General features: G+C 34.2%; 1 protein-coding gene across 1 annotated transcript in view; it reads left to right on the top strand.

Annotated features, from left to right (window-relative positions):
• Positions 1-1,155: 1,155 nt before the first annotated feature.
• Positions 1,156-22,588, top strand: part of LOC136033340 (UDP-N-acetylhexosamine pyrophosphorylase-like) — a gene marked incomplete in the record, with an annotated part of 115,582 nt that continues 94,149 nt past the window's right edge. Inside the window, 2 exon segments of the mRNA XM_065714134.1 lie at positions 1,156-1,306; positions 17,906-18,064. Of these exon segments, the coding sequence (XP_065570206.1) occupies positions 17,919-18,064 (146 nt within the window).

Below are 22,588 nucleotides of genomic sequence, written 5' to 3'. Positions count from 1 at the left end.
GGAACCAAATATGGTTGTTCCAAAACCGTTCAAAGGGGGGAGCGACCAGGGCAAGCTGCCCTGAGTGCCATGGATGGGGGCAGGGGTCGGCTTGGATTCTTTTAGTTCTGTTTGAGTCGAGAAGGGTGCGCTTTTTTTGTCCCGGGTACCACCAACCCTAGGAACGGCCCTGGATACAGTCTGTTAGCATCACAAATTCTTGATTTGGCAGTTGATTTCAAGAAGAACCATAAATCGTTTCGTAATTCAGCTAGGAAGTATCAGGACTGATATGGGATTAAAAAAAAAGTATAGTCATTTCTGACGAATACTAGTCACAATATTGAATTACAACGCTGGTAGCCTAATATTATTTTCAAATTTCAGAGCACAACATATTATGATTCTTCCTCAAGATTGACGTAAATTTTTAAGGCACTGAAGAATTTGTAGAAATGTCTATTCTTGCCATCTTATAAATATCTGTCTGACACCGTTCCGCGTTTCGTGAATATCTGATGGAAAGTTAAGTCAGCCGTGGTAGGAAGTGACGTGAATTAGCAAAAACTAAGTGGGGGGGTCAATGTAATTTACTTTATTTTTTTGATGAAAAAGTAATTTTTATTGAAAACACCAAAAGATAATGTGGAGGGACTATAAACCACCTTCACTCCCTACTGACACCTTTCAATTGTAAATTCAATAAACGGTACTAGTCAATTATAGGAACCCACCCAAGCAGTGAAGTCAGGTTAATCCCAATGAAATTTAACTTTAATTTATATAATAATATAAGTTGCGCTATATAGTTGGACATTGGGTGGGGGGCTAAAGTATTTGGACAGCGTCCCTAACCTAACCTTACCTCCACACCTCCCCCCTAGTGAGCAAATATATGACCCAAATTATACAAGTCAAATGCATTCTGTCATCGTTCATTTGTGGCTATGAAACTGTTTTTCCTTAAATCTTACATTAAGCTAACTTCTCGACTATTTTTCCGTTTAATTAACAAGTACCCAATAGGCATTATAACAAAATTAATTCACAGTGATATCTGAATTTTGGCAGTTCCCGCTATTTCTGTGGGCAAATGACTAACCTTAACCTCTTTTAACCTTCATTCTTGACCGGCTTTTATCACATTACATTGAATAATTGTCCTAAAGTCAACGAGCCTTATCAAAGATATCAGTCAGAAGCGTTCATGGATAGTGAAAGTTGCTCAGATCTAAGAGTACAACTTCAGTTTGAATCGGTTTTGTGTCTTTGGAACTACTCCTTTCACTTTCTGTGGAATATTTCTGTGATTCCTTGTTTAATACAGGTAATACCTAGATACCTCTCCCTTGATAGTTTAAAGTTTTGAAATTATATTCATAAATATAACATAATCATAAAATATATAACATAATTATATTTGTATTTTCGGATTTTTCCGAAAGTAATTGGTAAATTTTTCCCACTCATAACTAAGATAGTTAGGAAATAGGGTAAAATTCTAGTTAATTGACTTCTTGCTATCTCAGAAAGGGTTTAGGTTAGGAAAAATGAAACTTTCAGGGATGACTCTACAGACTAAAGTATGCCCCGGGAAGGTATTTTGAAGCAACTACCTCCACTCCTTCTCCCTCTAGAGGGCCCTGACCTTTGATGACCTTTAAAAATGTGTGTGTTATAAAAGTGAAACCTTGCAAAATAGATCTTCTGCTTAATTGAAGTACAACAACATTGTTTTCAGCTTCATAACTTTGCTCAATTCCATTTCATAAGGTTTTAAAGATATACAAATACATTCCCTAAATTTTGAAAAAAAACATTGATATGGCTCAAAATTCTACTCAAATAACAGGAATTGCATTTTCAGAACTAAAGGCAGAGAAAAAGCAACTAGTAACTGAAAATTAAGGTAAAATGTTGTTCTGTCAAAAGTTCAATAGGTATAGACCTGTCATGTAGGCAAATTTCAAGGCCCTCTAGAGGGAGAAGGATTGGAGGTGGGTACTTTAAAATACTTTAGCCTGTAGACCCGTCCCTGAAAGTTTCATTTTCCTGACCTAAACCCTTTCTGAGATAGCAAGAGGTCAATTAACTAGAATTTTACCGGAAATAGGCATAACTTCAGAGTCAAAATTTTAGCCTGAATCCAAATTTAAAATCCATTCCTTTCGGAAATTTATCCTACCCCACCCCCTAAATGGTCAAATATAGGTGAATATTTCGCTGTTCATATTATTGACTTACGAATAATTTTTACGAATAATTACGAATTATTGAACACACCAATCGATGCCCTTTTCATGCGCTTTACGAATAATATAATTGCTTCTACCGCAAATTTTTGAGCTTGCACTTTTTAAGCTCTTAAAAATGACGAATTTTCAATTAAAGTATGAGTTATCGATCGTTTTCCGACAAAATAATACTACTTGGAATTTGCTCTAGAAGTGATTATTATATTCGTAAAGAACATAAAAAGGGCATCTAGTGGTGTTTTTACTTAATTGGTAAGTCAATTATATGAACTGCGAAAAATTTACGGTAAAATTCTACTTTAACTTCTTGCTATCTCGGAAAGGGGTTAGTCAGGTTTTGTTCTAAGAAAGGTACTCTAGAAAATCTCAATGCATACCCATTATGTTGTTAAAACGAGACATTTTAAGTGTAAAACTTGCTCTTTTGGAGGGGCTTTAAGACCCCAACTTACCTAGACTGGGCTTAATTTAGCCTACCCTGTCCTTCTTGGAATATTATTTCTAGTGTAGGCTAAGCCTAAGAGAAGGGAAAATGTTAAGAAAACAATTCTTACTTCATAATATGTAGAATGTTCGTAGTTACCACATTTTGACTGCAATTCCACTATAAACAACCCTCCCCCCTGTAATGTATAAATATATAATCCGATTATATACGGTATTTTCGGTGGTTTTTATCATCAATCTTGCGTTTCAACCTGTCTACCCGTAAATTGAATCAACGCTGAGGAACCCAAGAAACGGAAAACACGTGAAACATGTTTGCAAATTAGAGGGGTAGCTAAAAGTAGGCTATAGTAGAATTACACTTAAAATGTATCAACTATAATTACTCTGCATATTATGAAGTAAAAATTGTTTTTTAATACGTTTCCTTCTCAACAGCTCCTATTCTAGGCTTGTATCTTAATATCTTACATTTTCGTGATTTTTCATTTTTTTTTTTCACTGATATGATTATCCACCTCTCATCCAAAAACTTTCTAGTAATATGTCTGAATCATTGCGGTCCACTGTTATGGCCAATTTGTTCAGAAATCGTACTTTTTAATACCTTACCAATTTGTATACTTATTACAAAATTTTCAGAAATTTCTTCTTGTTTTCCCATTTAATAAAAAAATGTTTTTCAAAAAAAAGTAGGGACCTGTATTTCGTAAATGGTGCTCGATTATCAAAAACATGGTGTGCAGGAATTTTGAGCTTGCGAAACACAAAACACGTTAAATATGTTTTCACAGACGATGGAGGTTGTCAAATCAAAGTCCTGGAAGCATTATCCAGCTGCATGGTTGAAGGGCCCTGAATAAGGCTCTAATAAGTTCCTTGGGAATGCGTCTCCACTAGAAGTCATTTACTTCACCAACCTCCACTTTGAATAGATTGACATGTTGTAGCTATTTCAGCTCATAATCGTTCATAGTTGTTCTGTACATGGTCGTTACCACACAGTTCTGGAAGCATTGTCCATCTGCACGGTTGAACGGCCCTGAGTAAGGTCCTAATAAGGTCCTTGGGAATGCGTCTCCACTAGAAGTCATTTACTTCCCCAACCTCCACTTTGAATAGATTGACATGTTGTAGCTATTTCAGCTGTTAGCCTTTCGTGGTTATTCGGTTATGGTCATTAAGACCACAGATGACGTATGACAAACAGAAAAACAAATATAAAATACAAAAACAAAACGAGAAAACGAGGGTAATATAAGCCAGCGGACAAAAGAAGATAATTTTGGCAAGGACTTCCCAAAGCCATGTTCAATGTAAAAAAAAACAACAATAATAATACAAATAAAACTGACCTTTTGAAGTAAGCTCTAGCATAGCAAATGAGACACTCACTGTTTCTTCTGCTCTGTCGGAGTTTACTCCAAAAGTTTGTTGTTGTTGTTTTTTCAGCACTAAAGCCGACTTGGCGGAAATCTTTACCAAAATGACTGCTTTTGTCCTTTTAGCTTCCTTTCTGTCCTCTGGCTGATAAAGAAAACCCACGAAATTCCTAGCGAAAATAGAGAGTAAAATAAATTATCTTACTTGGGTTATCCAACCTACATGCCTATAACAAATAAAGTGACTGCTTATATTTTTCCTATAGGCATATAATATAGGACTTTGCAAAATGAGAGCTTTGCTGAAAGCGTAAAACCTGCGCAAAAATATATTATTTTATTATTATTATTTATTTATTTATTATTTATGATAATATTATTATTTATTATTTATAATTTATTATATAATATTTATTATTATTTTACTATCATTTATATATTATTATTATTATTTATTATTTATATTATTTATATTATTATTATTATTATTATTTATTTAATTAATATATTTTATTATTTTAATATTTATAATAATATTTTTTTAAATTTTAGCACCAAACTGAAAATAACAAATAATTAATAAGGCTCTTAGTAACCTTTTGCAAAATGAGAGCTTTGCTGAAACCGTAAAACTTGCGCAAAAATCAATAATATTTCTTTGAGAGGCCTTAGCACCAAACTGAAAATAACAAATAATTAATAAGGCTCTTAGTAACCTTTTGTTAGCCATAATGTCGATATCTTTTAGTTTTCAGCTAGAATTCTTTCCGATAAAGCAATATAATTTTAGTTAGTCTCCAGTTCTGATATTAATAACTAACAACACACTTTTAACAGTAGTATCAACTCAATAATTTTAAACGGTGCCCTATCCCTGGTTTTAAACAGAGCCCTACCCCTGCGTTGAAACGTATCCCTATCCCACCATTCCATGACAGCCGTCAGGTGCATGTTACGTCATTGGGAATGTTTTCTAAGAGACGCAGGTGTTAGTTCTTTGAAGAACCTTCAGGGGGCCCGCCAAATCAGGATTTCTAAGATTGTTATGTCATAGGGTATGCATGTTACCTAATAGTTTCTTTTATAAACCCTTCTGGCCCCCACCGAATCAGGATTTCTTTGGATGTTATGTAATAGATTTTGGCGTCTACCTAATAGAGAGTATTTTAAAAACCTACAGTGGCCTGCTAGTCAAGATGCAAACGTTACATAATATTTTCTTTTTAAAAACCCACACCAAATCATGATTTCCCTCGATGTTGTGTTTAATGACCTACGAGGTCCCACCAAATCTGGATTTCTAAAATTGTTCTTTAAAAACCAACGAGACCCCCGCCAAATCTAGATTTCCTTAAAAAACCTTCAGAAGCCCACTAAATCCGAGTTTCTTTGGATGTCAAGTCATATTGCATGTTCGTTACATAGCTAGTCAAGCGGGGGGAGCTTTATTAAGCCCTTTTTCTTTAAGATATTTTTAAAGACGTTTTAAGACATTCCAAGACGTTTTTTGAGACATTTTTCTTCAAGATATTTTTTCAGGACGTTTAAGACATTTCAAGTCTTTTTTTAAGACATTTTTCTTCAAGATATTTTTTCAAGACATTTTTAGACATTATTCTTTAAGGCGTTTTAAGATGTTTCAAGACATCCCAAGACATTTTTAAGAATTTTTTTTTCAAGATGTTTTTTCAAGGCGTTTTAAAACATCCCAAGACGTTTTCTTAGACATTTTTCTCTAAGCCGATTTTTACTTATGTACATAATAGTTTTCTCATTCTTGAAAAACCTAGGAAGGCAAGGTGAGAAAAACCTTTAGGGTCCTCTAGTGGGAACCTTCAAGACGCTGGACCTTAACAAACAATTCCAACGAGACTCCTATCTTCCAATTTCACCGGGGACCCTAACCTAACCATTGGGGGAGGAGCATCCAATTTCATCAGAGGGGCTACCATCCAATTCCATTGAGGCCCTAGCATCCAATTTCATTGGGGGCCCAAACCTAGCTACCATTTCAACCCGGATGCTCTAACATTCAATTCCATTGGACTCTTAGCCTAACTACCGGGGACCCTAGCAACTTATTCCAACGGATTACCCTAGCAACCAATTCCATTGAGGGTCCTAGCAGTTTATTCCAACGGGGGATTAAGGATGACAGATTGCAGAAGATTGTCCTGTTTGACCAACCGTCTGGGGCTACACGGAAAGCAGGTCGTCTTCGTCTGGGTTGGAAGGATGTCATAAATAAAGGTTTAAAGGAAATGGGAACTTCCTGGAAGGGCGTAAAGAGGGAGGCCTTGAAAGATTAGGTTGGGGGAGGAGCGTGAGTAGCTGTGTTGGCCTCAGGCGGCTTGGTACTGCGTGAGTAATTATTATTATTATTATTAGTAGTTGTATTATTTACAACCATTGTCAAAACACAGAAAAGAAATTCAACCTCAATTTTTTTTAAACTTTAGAAAAAGCTTATAAAGAATAAAATATAAGCAAAAAGAAATTATGAACTAGAGAAAGGTGGTGATCCTACCAAACAGTTCCAGAGAGGGAGGGGGGTTATTAGAGACACATTTAACCCATATTAAGAGGTGTTTTTGAGGGCCTTTAATGAAAATTCATCGTTTCTTTGACTGAGCGTTAGATTTCCCTCCCCCTCAGTCGAAAAACTCTTTTAACACCACTCAGTTTAAGTTTGAGCTCTAGAAAATGTTAGTCCTAGCAATTGACACCACCATAGCAATATGTGGCTGGCATTGTTGCATCATAATGACACGTATTATCATTCCTAAGATATTTTTTTCAAAAATCTTTCATGTTAAAATTGTGATTCAAATCTATTGATTCGTGTTTTTGCAAGCCATCCTAAACCGTTAAAAACTATTACTAGCCATCTGGTACCCTCTAGCACCCCTTCTTCGTTCCTATGACATTTCCAGATACGTTCTTGTTAATTAATGCTGAAATCCAATGGTTCGTGGTTTTGCAAGCCATCCCTCAACGTGATAAACCGTCACAATTGTGACCACCATGGTACCCTACGATTGACAATCTGGCACCTTCTAGCACCTCTTCTTAATTCCTAAGACATTTCTATATATGTTCTTGTTAAAAAATCATCAATTAATTCCAATGGTTCATGTTCTCGCAAACCATACTCAGTGTAATATACTAGTTAATTCATATTACCGTGCCACACTGTGACTGGCCTTCTGGCACCCTTTAGGACCTCTTCTTCATTCCTAAGACATTTTCCAAATATTTTCTTGTTAAAAAAACACTCATTAAATCCAGTGGTTCATGTTTTAGCAACCCACCCCAAAACATGATGCCCTTATAATAATTCACGTCACTTTGGCAAACTACAAATGGCATACGACACCGTTCTGGTGCACATTACCACACTTACGGGTTTTTCAACCTTTCCGCTCAAAAATAAATTTATAAACTAAAAAATGATCATCGTTTTTATTTGAACAGCTAAAACTTGCGTTTTATTGCTACATTGCAATGTTCCATGGCAATTCCCAGCCTGTTACACTTAATGGCGTACTCACGGCACCCTACATCAAGTATTTTCACACATATGATATTTATCGAGCATTTTTCCTGCAAAAAAATTCGTTTACACTAGAATTGATCGTTTAAACCTAATGAAATAAAATATTAGCGCTTCTTCTGATGACCCCTATCAATTGAGGCCAGCGTTGCACAGTGCACCAGCCACCTATAACACCCTCTGGGGCACTTTGTCGCACCTAAGTATTTTGCACCTTTCCCCTTGAAAAATAAACTTATAAGGGAAAAAATTACCGTTGTTTTTAATTGATCTATACATTGGTTATGATTTCTATGTATTGGTCTTGATTTTGAAGGTTGTCCTCGATGTCTTGATTTTGAAGTGTTCCGGGTTTTGACATGTTGTGGTAATAAGGAAAAGGCTTATTCAAGAAAATGTTTCTTTTTAGAAATAAACTGAATTTTTTTTTACAAAATCACCAGAAACAAGGAGAAGGGGATGTGTGTGAAATACCATGGAACATCATAATCTAACAATAAAATGGTTCTTGCTGTTCAAGAAATCGAAACCAATACATGGAAATCAAGATCAAACTGTAGAAATCATAACCAATGCATTGAAACCCAGACCAAATTGTAAAAACCAAAACCAAACTCTAAAAATCAAGGTCAACCTCTAAAATCGAGACCAATCAGAAGAAATCAAGGTAACTTCAAAAAATCAACATCAATGCATACAAAACATGACCCGACCATAGAAATCTAGATGAATTCATAAAAATCAAGAACAAACCGAATAGATCAAGAAATCTAGAGTAAGCCGACATAAATCATGAACAACTCATAGAAATCCAGACGAACTCACAAAAATCAAGTGATCAATTTCTAGAAACCCAGAGCAATCTTAAAAATAAATACCAATACATAGAAATGAAGAAAAAACTCCAGAAATCAAGACAAAACTGTAGAACTAGAGAGTAACTTGTAGAAATCATGACCAAACCCTAGAAATAAAGATCACACAGTATAAATTATGATCAACTTATAAAAATCAAGACCAATACATAGAAATCCCGACGAATTCAGAAATATCAAGACCGAACTGAAGAAATCAAGGTTAACCTCTAAAAATCAAGACCAACCCGAAGAAATCAAGAGGTTAATATGTAGAAATCTAGAGTACCCGATGAGCCAATGCATAGAAATCCGTAAGAACCCGAACAATTCGAAAGATCAATGTGTAGAAATCCAGAATAATCCTTAGAAATCAAGACCAATACATAGAAATTATGACCGGACCCTAGAAATCAAGATTAATTCATAAAAATTAAGACCAAACCGAGGAAATCAAGATCAACTTCGAAAAATCAAGCTAGAGCTACCCATAGAACTTATTATCAACTCACAGAAATCCAGGCAAAATAAAAAAAAAAATCAAGCAATCAATATTAGAAATCCAGACCAAGCCGTAGGAATCAAGAGACCAATGCATCGAAATCCCGAACAAAACCATGAAAATCAATACCACCTCCCAGAGAACAAGAGATCAATATGTAGAGATTCAGAAAAAAACCCTGGAAATCATAACCACTACATACAAATCCAGACGAATTCTTGCAAATCATAAATGATGCATTGAAATCCATACCAATGCATAAGAGTCACGGTCAACCCTAGAAATCGAGACCAGACCATAGACATCATGACCAGTGCATAGAAATCCAGACCAAGCCGTACAAAACCAAGTCTAAACTCTATAAATCATGGTCAACATCTAAAAATCAAGGCCAATCCAAAGAAATCAAGGGCAACACCTAAAAATCAAGACCAGTACATACAAATCATGACCAGACCCTAGAAATCCAAAAGAATTCATAAAAAATAAGAGCAAACGGAAGAAAACAAGGCCAATCTCTAAAAATCAGCACCAATCCGAAGAAATCAAGAGATCAATACGTAGAAATGTAGAGCAAAACCTTCGAAATCATAACCAATGCTTAGAAATCCAGGCAAAGTCGCAAAAATCGAGAGATCAAGCTGTAGAAATCCAGAACAATCCGTAGAAATCATAAACAGCGCATAAAAATTCAGACCAAACAGTAAAAACCAAGACCAAACTCTAGAAATTATTGCGAAATCCCTAAAAATCAAGACTAAACCAAAGAAATCTAGGGCAATATCTAAAAATTAAGACCAATACAAACAAGTTCAAGTTCAATTTATTAATAATATACGCATAACAAATAAAATACACTGGGTCACCACGGAGAGACAGAGCTCGTGATTGTAGTGATCCCAAGTCATGACCATATCCTAGAAACCCCAACGAATTCGTAAAAATAAGACCAAACTGAAGAAATCAAGGCTAATCTCTAAAAATCCAGACCAATCCGAAAAAATCAAGAGATCAAAACACCAACATCTAAAAATCAAGAGCAATCCGAAGAAATCAAGAGGTCAATATGTAGAAATCTAGAGCAATTCCATGGAAATCATAACAAATGCTTAGAAAATCTGGATGAACTCGCATTAATTGCGAGATCAACGTGTAGAAAACGAGAACAGTCAATGGAAATCAAGACTAATGCATAGAATTAAAGACCAAACCATAGAAATCAAGATCTAAAGTAAAAATCTTAACCGGTGCATAGAAATCCAGACCAAACCGTCAAAGCCAAGAGCAAACTCTAATTTTTGCCCAATATTTAAGGTTAGATTCACTTAAACCTTGAACGCCTTTTCAGTCTTTTTCGATAGAAGAAGCAAAAGTTTAGGTCTTCGGATATCTGATGCGTTTTTCTTTATCAGGTATCTTCTCAGGCACCCATTGAGCGAAATATGGAAATTCATCTTTGGGGTCATGAATTAAGTGCAGGTATTTCTCACAATTGAAGTCTTCAAAGTTGAATAATGGAATATGTTTATCACATTCCGCTGCTAAGAGCATATCTGTTTGGTGTTTCCCTTAACATAAACAGCTTGCACACCAAAAACCTGCATATTCCTCAGATTTCCCCATGTACTTTTTTATTTCATGACCATTTTCATTGCACGGTCTAATGATTTTATCATAAAAGCCATTTCGCCTTATAAAATTTAATGTTGGACACCATCGTTTTTTATTATACTTAAAATTATTGTATTAGAGATTCCATTAATAGCTTTAAACTTCACGTCATTGTTCATCAACAATAAGATTGCCGCTTCAAGAACGACACTACACGGGGAATGTTTCAACCCGACATATTCTGAGTCAATCACAACGGACATTATAATAACTGTTGATTGACGCACTGGCCTCATTTTTCAGTACTGAAGCATGTGAATCATAAGTTTTATCATCCCACGTGTTGTTGACCTTCAAAACCTGTTACTATTAAATTACAAAGATCCCTCGGAACTGAAACAAATCAAGTGAGATTACGTCTTCATCCAATGTAAATATTAGACCATCTAACCTAACCCAGTATACATGCAACCAACATTCAGCTGCACCTTTAATTTTTTTCAAAGCCAAAGACACACAAGTGTGTAATATAACCTAACATTTACCAACTATTACACTGTAATTATAGACGGCAGCATAACTGGATAATTTAGGTTATATTATGTTAACTAATTTTAAGTAAGGTCCACTTTAACTTAACCTAAATGAACCTAACTTAATTATTATAACTCTTATAATAGTACAAGTAAACTATTATAATTAGTACAATTAAACTATAATAACTATCATAATACTATAACTGTTATAGTAACAAGTAAACAACCATTTCTAGCTTACCTTATCCTCCTCTTGGCAACTTAAGTTAAACATGAACATTGATCATTATAGACAAAATTGTAAAAAAGAAACAAGGTAAATAATTTCTAAGAATAAGTATTTCTGTCTTCTAAAGCAACAAGGAATGTATGCTTGTTGCAAAGTCGTAATATATTAAAGTTGTAACGTATAAGGGTTGCACAGTTTAGTACTTTTAATAATCAATCAACGTCCAAGGTCCAAATACACACTCATACAAAATTCCCATGCTGATGCCCGAGCACACATTTTATTACATCATATAGATAGCACTGCAGGGGCAAATAATTAAAATGGTAACTTGTGATGTATTTTAGCAGATTTTTTTTAAATGCCAGGTAAACATGAAAAAACAGCAATGTTTTGCTATTTCCAAACGACTACATCTGTCCTCATTAAGGAAAGGGGGGGAGGCCTGAGATGCAACTGCCATGGCAGTGACCATACATATGTATAGTACCGGGAGCCCGTACCTTTGCCGCCGGGTCCCGGCACTCGGCACGCAGCAGACTGCTATATTTGGACTTTCGCTGTCGCTTGTCTTCTACACGCAAGGTATGGTAGGCATTGATGACCTTATCCATGTCAAAATTCAAAACCTAAAAATCATCGCTATCATTTACAACTTGTTCAGTTCGTCTTACCTTGGCTTGTCTTTCGTCGTTATGAAAAATATTTTGCCGAACCTTTGTTTCAAACAGTTCGTGGTAACAAACTGTAGTAAAGGAGCGACCCGGCTCAAAAGTAAACGAAACTCTAAAAATCAGAATTTTGATACTAAGAGATACATCAAAAGAATCGGATTTTTATGCTGATTTTAAATATATAAGTTTCATCAAATTTAGTCTTTGTCATCAAAAGTTACGAGCCTGAGAAAATTTGCCTCATTTTGGAGAAAAGGGGGAAACACCCCTTCGTATTTTTTTGCCTGAAGACCGATCACGGGTGTGTGTTTATTTTTTTTTTTTGTTTTTTCCCCAGAGGTCATCGTATCGACCGAGTGGTCCTAGAATGTTGCAAGAAGGCTCATTCTAACGGAAATGAAAAGTTCTAGTGCCCTTTTTAAGTGACCAAAAAATTGGACGGCACCTAGCCCCCTCCCACGCTCATTTTTTCCCAAAGTCAACGGATCAAAATTTTGAGAAAGCCGTTTTGTTCAGCATAGTCGAAAACCATAATAACTATGTATTTGGGATGACTTACTCCCCCACAGTCCCCGGGGGAGGGGCTGCAAGTTACAAACTTTGACCAGTGTTTACATACAGTAATGGTTATTGGGAAGTGTACAGACGTTTTTCAGGGGGATTACTTTGGTTAGGGGGTTGAGGGGAGGGGGCTATGTGGGAGGATCTTTCCTTGGAGGAATATGTCATGGGGGAAGAGAAATTCAATGAAGGGGGTGCCAGGATTTCCTAGCATTATTATAAAAAAAACAATGACAAAATAAATATGAAAAGTTTTTTCAACTGAAAGTAAGGAGCAGCATTAAAACTTTAAACGAACAGAGATTATCATGCATATGAAGGGTTCAACTCCTCCTAAATGCCTCGCTCTTTACGCTAAAGTATTTTTCAGTAATTTCAACTATTTATTTTACGGTCTTTCTGATTCAGGGGTCATTCTTAAAGAGCCGGGACAAAATTTAAGCTTTACTGTAAAGAGTGAGGTATTAAAGAGGGGATAAACCCCCTCATATACATAATATAAATATAAGAATATAAAAGGTCGTTACGTAAGTTAATTCTTTAGTTACGTATATTCTTTACTAATAAAAACGTTCGTTAAAAATTAAAAGTTCTAGTTGCCTTGTCAAGTAACCAAAAAATTGGAGGGCAACTAGGCCTCCTCCTCCACCCCTTTTTCTCAAAATCGTCTGATCAAAACTAAGAGAAAGCCATTTAGCCAAAAAAAGAATTAATATGCAAATTTCATTATAATTATTTATTATGCGGAGAGCCAAAATCAAACATGCATTAATTCAAAAACGTTCAGAAATTAAATAAAAAAAACTAGTGATTTAATTGAAAGTAAGGAGCGATATTAAAACTTAAAACGAACAGAAATTACTCCGTGTATGGAAGGGGCTGTTCCCTTCTCAACGCCCCGCTCTTTACGCTAAAGTTTTTTACTGTTTAATAAAGTAGAATTGAGAAAAAGAGTCAAACTTTAGCGTAAAGAGCGGGGCGTTGAGAAGGGAACATCTTCTTTCATACACGGAGTAATTTCTGTTCGTTTTAAGTTTTAATGTCGCTCCTTACTTTCAGTTAAAAAAACTAGTTTTTTTTATTTAATTCTAACGAAGGCATGATAAGTATTATTGGTGACCTTGTCCATGTCAAAATCCCAAACCTTGTCATCATCATTATCTTCTTAAATTTTGACACGATTTGATTCTCGCTGTCCAGGCTGATTTTCATTGACTCGCTCACATGTTTGGTATCGCATGTCGTCTACCCGCTTGTGTCTTTGATTTTCATTTTCATTTTTGACCTGCTCACATGCTTGGTGCCGCATGTCTTCTAACTGCGTGTGTTTGCTCTTCATTTTTGTTTTTGTAACGCCGCCACTGTTCTTCTAACCGCGAGTGTATTTGCGCTTCATTTTCATTTTTGACTCTCTCACATGCTCAGTGTCCCATGTCTTCTAACCACGTGTGTCCTTGGTCTTCATTTTAATTTTTGTAACCCGCCGCTGTTCTTCTAACCGCGTGTGTATTTGCGCTTTATGTCTTCTAACTGCGCGTTTCTTTGCTCTTCATTTTGTTTTTGACAAGCTCTAATTGCCGTCTTGGCATATCTTTTAACCACCCGTACGTTTTGTCCTAATTTTATTGTTGACGTTTTTGGATTTTGATTACTTCAGACAATTTAGCAGTGGCCATAGCTTTAGCTACCCGTATCAGTCTTGTCACAATTTACGATCCAGGTTGTTGATTTTCACATCTTATTACGTTTGATAGTTCAGGTGCTGGTTCCAAAGAATTATTATTTATAGTAACTGCAACTGCAAGTTTTCACTTTTGGGTCTTCCAACAGACATTATGTTATATAAATAATTGACATGTTGGAAACTCAACAATCTCATTTATGCTCTGCATGGCATCATACAAGAAAATGCTTATATGATGTCATAAGGAATGCTTATATGATGTACCAACATAGTATATGACGTCATTTGCGAAAACCAAAATTGAGGCTTTTAAAGACTTTTCTCGGACTTCTGACCTATCCAGATTGTTTTTTTGCGAGAATATCCCAAAATTCCAATTTTCCCTTATCTAAATAATTGGTGCGTTGGAAACTCAACAAGCCTATTCATGCTCTGCATGACTTCATATTCGAAAGAGCGTATATGATTTCATAAGAAATACTTATGTTCTGTACTAAAATAATACATGAAGTCATTCGCAAAAACCAAAATTGAGGCTCTTAACGAGTTTTCTCAGACTTCTGGCCTATTTAGATCTTTTTTTTATGCGAGAATATCCCAAGGTACCTATTTTCCCGGAAAAATATCGAGCCGTTTTCGAGAAAATACATAAATACACAATTGTTGCTTACTTATAAAGATAGTATATATTGGTTTAGAATTTAAGGTTCAACATAAATGCCTATAAAATATTGTAAGATGTCGAGGTATCTTGGTATCCCAAGATACCAGTTTTGTCGAAAAAATATGGAGCCGTTTTCGAGAAAAAATACAAAATTATTACTCGCTTATAAAAATAGTAAAAATTTTTGATGCGTTGGGAACTCAACAATCTTATTTGTGCTCTGAATGACATCATATAAGAAAATGCTTATATGATATCATAAGAAATGTTTACGTGACGTACTAATATACTGCATGCCGCCATTTGCAAAGCCAAAATTTAGGCTCTTAACAAATTTTCTCATACTTCGGACCTATCTAGATCGTTTTTTAATGCAAGAGTATTCCAAGGTACCTATTTTCCCGAATAATATCGAGCCGTTTTCGAGAACATACATAAATACACAATTGTTGCTTACTTATAAAGATAGTATATATTGGTTTAGATTCCAAGGTTCAACATAAATGACTTTAAAATTTGGTCAGATGTTGTCAAGATTTACCACAATGTTCTCTACCCTTAACATTTTAATTTACAAATCCTTTTTGTAATAAAATGAGAAGTATTTGGTGTTCTTCCATATTTCTTGACTTCATTCTTGAATTTATAACAAGTTGCAAACCAATCTCGAAATTAGTCCAATTCAGTGTTGCTACTCCTGACGATAATAGTAGCTAACTAGATCTACGTTGCATGGGCAACGTGAGGTGTTGCGGAAACCTTTGCTCGGCTTCGCCGAGTAAAGTGTTGCGAGAGCAACACTTTGGTTTTGTTTCCTCGCTGCGACTAAACGCTGAAGTTGTTAATCTGTAAGGATGCTAAAATACATACTAGGTACACCAACTCGCAAAAGTTGCAAACTCCTCATTGCTAAAGATGATTGTAGCCTTACAGCCGATTATTACTTACAAGTCCCCTACATGTCTTACCACTGGAACCAAATTGGTCTTACCATCAAATACAACAGAAACAAAAAATAGGTACACCAACTAGTAAGAGTTGCGAACCCCTCATTGCCGAGGATGATTATGAGCTAACAGCCGACTGTTGCTTACAACTCCCCTATATGTCTCACAATTGGTATCGGCCTATTTTTGGTTTCAGTGTGTACCTTACTACTGAAGTTGTCAACCCCTTTAAACTTTCAAACTGGTATATCTCATGAAGGAATTTTTGTACAAAAAAATGGATGACATATACTTTGATCAGCTCATCAAAAGCTATCGACTGCCGTCGAAAAAAAATCTATCTGTCTTAGTTCAAAAGTTGACTTTTTTGCCGTTGGCCAAGTTTCTAACGTCATCACTTAGAAAGGAGCAAAGGATAAACTCTAATTTCTTTAGCAATGAGAGAACTTTTAAAGTTTAAGAGGTACATCTGATACCATTTCTCTACCGCAATCCCAAGTGCGAAAAACCGAATGATAAACTCAGCTGAAATCACGAACAGAAATGGGTAGAAACAATAGATGGCAGCACTTTCGGACCCGTGGGAAAATGCCGCTTTTTTGCTTCTCTAAGTTTTTCTATTTATCACTCAAAGAAGATATATTGGCTGTGGGGCAGGGTAACTGTCGCACATATTTAACACTTATAGATTTTAGTCCATCTTCAATTTGAAACTGGTGCCTGCCTGCTTGCCTGCTAGAACGGAGCTTTCCACTCGAAAGCAGAAACATGGTTTGATGAAACGAAAGCTTGGCTGCATAACTTCAGATAGTTCTCTCTGACATAGGCTATACAACTGCTCTTCACTTCACACACTATAGGCTCTGGCTCAAGGACAAGCAAAAACCATCCTTTTTGGCCCCAGGCAAGAGTTCTACGAAGCTTTCCAAAATGTAAAGTCATATTCATCAATCCGGCCTAAGGTCCACACTTTCCGTAAAAACCGCAGAGGTTAGACCCTTACCACTTTCTAGGAATAAGCTGAAATCGGGGTGCTAGGAAAAAAAAAAAAACACGACAAAACCAAAGTGTTGCTCTCGCAACACAATTAAGGCGGAACGAACCCTTATTGAGTGGGCTAAAACTGATCTTGACAGGAAGAGGGGATTCAATGACGACTCCACCTTGAACGATGATGGTGTAAAGGATCCCTAACAAGGGCGATTTTCTCCTCCGTTGGTTTTATGCAGTTGATTGATTCTGTAAGTAAACCATGCGTTTGGACCTAAAAGTATACTAGTTGGGGCACCCCCTTGTGGTGACATAGTATATTAGTAAGTATACTAGTAAAGTTTACTGGTGAAGTATCCACCTATCCATAATCAAGATAACCAAAAATTGAAAATACTTTCAAAGATGATGCCTACACTGTTGGCTAACCGTTGTTCTTACGTGTACAATTTTAAATCATTGACTAATTATTTTTCCAATACATCGGAAATCACTAGTTCCAAATAATGCGGGGTAAAACCCTCCTATATTTTTGAATTTAATCTCAACGTGCACATTAAATTTTTTAAAATACATTTAGTTTTTTAAAATTGCTGCTATTTATTTACAATTTTTGCAGCATTTGGTCAGATCTTAGTCTATTTGAAAGAGGAAATAAGAAGCATTAGTTAAGCTTGTTTTTATTTTGGAAATGTTTATTGAACAATGAAATGAAAAGATTAATTTTGATTAAACAATGAAATAGAAGGTTTTCCCTGTGAAACTACAAGAAAATAACTTTGAATGGATTTTCTTCCCTGGATGGATGATATGTAATCACCCCCGTCAATCTATGATAATATTTTTAATAGTTTATGGTCTGATTGAATTCCCCAGTAAACTTCTATTAATAGTGCCTACCTTTTGTAATATAATTTATATGGCACTAAAGTAAATAAACTTTTAAAGTAAATAACTTAAAGTAAGTAACTTTTGTAAATTTAGATGGCACTAAAGAGGCAAATAATTTAAAATGATAACTTGTGATATTTTTGCAGATTCGATTTTAAAATGCCTAGCAAATCTTGTACCAATACACTAGCAAGAAAAGAAAATTTAGAAGCGGAACTTCTCAAATACAACCAGTCTCATTTGCTCAAGTTTTATGACGAATTGACAGGAGCTGAAAGAGACCAGTTTCTTCATGAAATTTCTGAGTAAGTACTAGAATATGTCTAGACCAGAGCCATTCAACAGGGAAGGACGCGCCTTTGCAAACTATGTGGTCGTGGTGGGTTTGCCAACTATAATCATTTTTTTCACTTTTTTTCCAATTAATCAGCCTAGGATAGTTAATTTTTCCCTTGGTGCCACCAACCCTAGGAACAGCTATGGTCTAGTCTGTTGAAGGTCATTAGAAAATTTAGAAGTATCCAAGGGGTAAACAATAGGTTTCTAAACAAAATTTCATATTATTTTAAATTTAGTATTATAGGGCCTAGCCTAGTGAAAGAAACTTCATGAGATTATAAGGAAATACCTATATATTTACCTGTATAATATCTTATTTACCTATTATTTACCTATAATATCTTATTTACCTCTATAACAATATATTACCTATATAATACCTATATATAGTACCTATATATACCTATATATGTGATTATTCTTACAATTTTGATTTATGCAGGTTCACCACTTTAGGTAAATTTCAGAATATTCTAATGAATTTATTAGCTAAAAGACAAAGATACAGGTAAGGGTAGTTAACATTCTGCCTTAGAATATGCCATTTTTAAAGGCAGCCATTAGATAACATTTTTATTTATAGTGTGCATAAACTATATGCTAAATGAATTTTCTAGGCTGCTTTAAAAAAAACTGAAATTTCTCCCACTAGGTATCAGTTCAGTGCTCCCAATCTGCAGAAGGAAACACTATAAAATTCTGAAAACTACTTTAGGACATTTAGAAATACTCACTAGTAGAATCTCCCTCTCTATGGTCAAATATATTTCTAAAATTACAACATACAAATTTTCTATATGCTAAATCTTTTCTCCAAACTAATTTTACATTAAACAAGCAAGACAACAACAACAATCAGTTGGAAGAAAAGATTCCGCATACAGATTAGATTATGAGGGATATATGTTTGGCAATTAGGGGAGGGAGCTGAGGGTATAGTACATTTATATGCCTTAAGGGTTGATATAAGCAAGTACTTTAGGATGTTTGGTAATGGTCTAGAGTTGGGGCTATTGAGAAGGAAACCTTTTAAGAAAGTAGTTTGTACTTGATAATATACAAAATAATTATAGTTAACAAGCTTTTAATGTAGCTCAACTATACTTAAAAAGAGATCAAAGAGAAGACATTTGTCATTGCCTACCTACATCAGATTTTTAGAAAAATGACAAACAAAAGTCTCTTAACGCTATAAAAAATAGCAACAGGGAAGTAACAAGCAGAAGACTTCTTATTACTCAGTACTTAAAAAAATAATAAAACTGTCAGGCAAATGATTTTTTTTTAAATTGTGATTTGAGATTAGGAACATAGAAAAAGTCAAATAGATAATGTTGTATTTGCATTTAGCTTGGAGAAAGATATCAAATAAAACCTTCTCATTATCTATATTGTTTTAGCAAAAACTAGAAAAAGTCAAATAGAAGACACTTCTCATTACCCAGTTATATTAGGCTTTAAGGAATATTATTATTTATTTTTGACCCATATTTTTCACAATGCCTTTGTTGCCTTTGTCAAAGGTATAATACATAGAGTAACATAAAGAAAATACAATTAAATATAATGCAAATCAAAATATAAATCACATGGAAACCAGTTAAAGGGTAACACAAAACAAAATACACAAAAACAAAAGAGAAAAAACAAAAAAGGAGAACAAAAACCTAACAGCTTGTAGAGTTTATTAAAGCAGTAATGTAGAGAAATATGGAAGCAAGAAATGTTTCTGTCTCTTAATGCCATAAAAAGAACAAGGAAATGCCAAACAGAAGATACTTTTCTGATTGGCATATATTAAAAAAAATTAATAAACATGTCAAGAAAACCACTTCTTTTTCTTTTTGAGATTAGGAATTAAAAAAGTCAAATTGTGTATTTTAGATAAAAATCAAATAGATAAAGAATACTACATTAGGCTTTGTGGAAAATGGTAAATGAACAGTTTTTTTTTCTCTTTTAGAAAAATCCAAAATGAGACACTATATTCATTATCTAGTTATATTGGGTATAAGAAAAATGTCAGATAAAGAAATTTTTTTTATATCTTATAATTCTATAAAGAAAACAAGGAAATGCCAAACAGAAGATACTTTTCTGATTGGTGTTTATATATAAAAAAAAAATCATAAACATATCAAGAAAACCACTTCTTTTTGCGATTAGGAATTAAAAAAGTCATATAGTATATTTTAGATACAAAACAAAAAAAGATAAGAATACATTAGGCTTTGTGGGAAATGGCAAATGAACAGTTTTTTCTCTATTAGAAAAATCCAAAATGAGACACTATATTCATTATCTAGCTTTATTGGGCTTTAAGAAAAATGTCAAATAAAGAATTTTTTTTTATATCTAATAATTCTATAAAGAAAACAAGAAAATGCCAAACAGAAGGTACTTTTCTGATTAGCGTTTATTTAAAAAAATTAATAAACGTATCAAGAAAACCACTTCTTTTTGAGATTAGGAATTAAAAAAGTCATATAGTATATTTTAGATACAAAACAAAAAAAGATAAGAATACATTAGGCTTTGTGGGAAATGGCAAATGAACAGTTTTTCTCTATTAGAAAAATCCAACATGAGACACTATATTCATTATCTAGTTTTATTGGGCTTTAAGAAAAATGTCAAATAAAGAATTTTTTTTATATCTTATAATTCTATAAAGAAAACAAGAAAATGCCAAACAGAAGGTACTTTTCTGATTAGCGATAATTTAAAAAAATTAATAAACATATCAAGAAAACCACTTCTTTTTGAGATTAGGAATTAAAAACGTCATATAGTATATTTTAGATACAAAACAAAAAAAAGATAAGAATACATTAGACTTTGTGGGAAATGGCAAATGAACAGTTTTTTCTCTATTAGAAAAATCCAAAATGAGACACTATATTCATTATCTAGTTTTATTGGGCTTTAAGAAAAATGTCAAATAAAGAAATTTTTTTATATCTTATAATTCTATAAAGAAAACAAGAAAATGCCAAACAGAAGATACTTTCGTCATTGCCTAGTACATAAAGAATTAATAAATGTCAAGCAAACCACTTTTTTGTTTTCTTTTTGAGATTAGGAATGAAAAAAAAGTCAAATAGATAATACTGCAATTATGTCTGCATTAGGCTTTACAAGAAATGTAAAATAAATCGGTTTAATTCTTTATATCTAATGTTATGAAGAAAGCAGAAAAATTCAAAGTGAAGACACTATTGTCATTATCTAGCTCCATTAGGCTTTTAGAAAAATGTCAAGTAAAAGACTTTTGTATTTCTCAACATTATAAAGAAAGCAAGAAAATGTCCAACAGAAGATATATTTTGATTGCTTATTACTTAAAGAATGAATAAGATTGTCAAACATATAACTTTTTTATTTTGTTTTTGAGATTAGGAATAAAAAAAAAGTTAAACAGATAATATTGCTATTGTGTATGCATTAGGCTTTACGAAAAATGCCAAATAGAACAGTTTCTTTTTCTCTCTGTCTCATGTTATGAAGGAAGCAGAAAAATTCAAAATGAGGACACTATTCTCATTATCTAGTTTTATTGGAATTTGAGAAAAATGTCAAATAAATGAATTTTCTTTATCTCTTAATGCTATGAAGAAAGCAAGAAAATGCCAAACAGAAGATACCTTTTTGATTGCCTAGTGCATAATGAGTTAACAATACTTCAAGCAAACCACTTTTTATTTTATTTTTGAGATAAGGAATAAAAATTGTGTCTGCATTTATAATATACTGAAATAAAAAGCATGGGCCTGTTTAAAAATTTACTTTCTCTAAAAAACTTGTCAATGCTATTCTTGAAAGTGTTGGCAGAGTTAGCCATAAACACTTCTTGGGGGAGGTTGCTCCATTTCTTGCCTACTCGGTTTGAGAAGGCCCACCTTCCAACTTCTTTGTTGAAAGTGTTTTGTTTTTGCCTAAAGTTGTGTCCTTGAAGATTGTTTGTGTTGGAAAAGTGTATTTTTTCTGGTTCAATACTATTTTAGCACTTGTGACATAGCTTGAAAGTTTCAATAAGATCACCTCAGAGGTGTCTGTAGGAGATGGAAGGAAGTGACAGCTTTTCCAATTGTTCACAGCAGGATAGGCTTCTTAGTTTTGGTTCAGATTTTTCTGCTCTTTGCTGAATCTTCTCAGGTGCATCAATGTCTTTTTGAAGGTGAGGTCTTATTTTTGTGTAGCCATATTCAAGGATAGGACAAACAAGAGACTTGAATGGAATTGAAAAAAGCTGAGGATCGTGTGAAGTTTGTACGAGGGAAATTCGTGTTCGTGTGAAGTTTGTCCGATCGTGTGAAGTCCAACTACTTTTAAAGATTTGCTCATGATTGATTTTAAGTGGCTGGTGAATTTTAGCTCACTGTCTTTTATTACTCTGATGTCTTGCTCAAAAGATGTTTTTGGTATTAGACTGGTGTTAAAGGTATAGGTTGACTTGAAATTCTGTGGTCTGAGGCAGAGATGGGACCTCC

The sequence above is a fragment of the Artemia franciscana genome, chromosome 11 (assembly GCF_032884065.1).
Source record: "Artemia franciscana chromosome 11, ASM3288406v1, whole genome shotgun sequence".
Lineage (NCBI taxonomy): Eukaryota > Metazoa > Arthropoda > Branchiopoda > Anostraca > Artemiidae > Artemia > Artemia franciscana.
The sequence above is the reverse complement of the archived record's forward strand: the minus strand, read 5'-3'. Positions and strand labels throughout refer to the sequence as shown.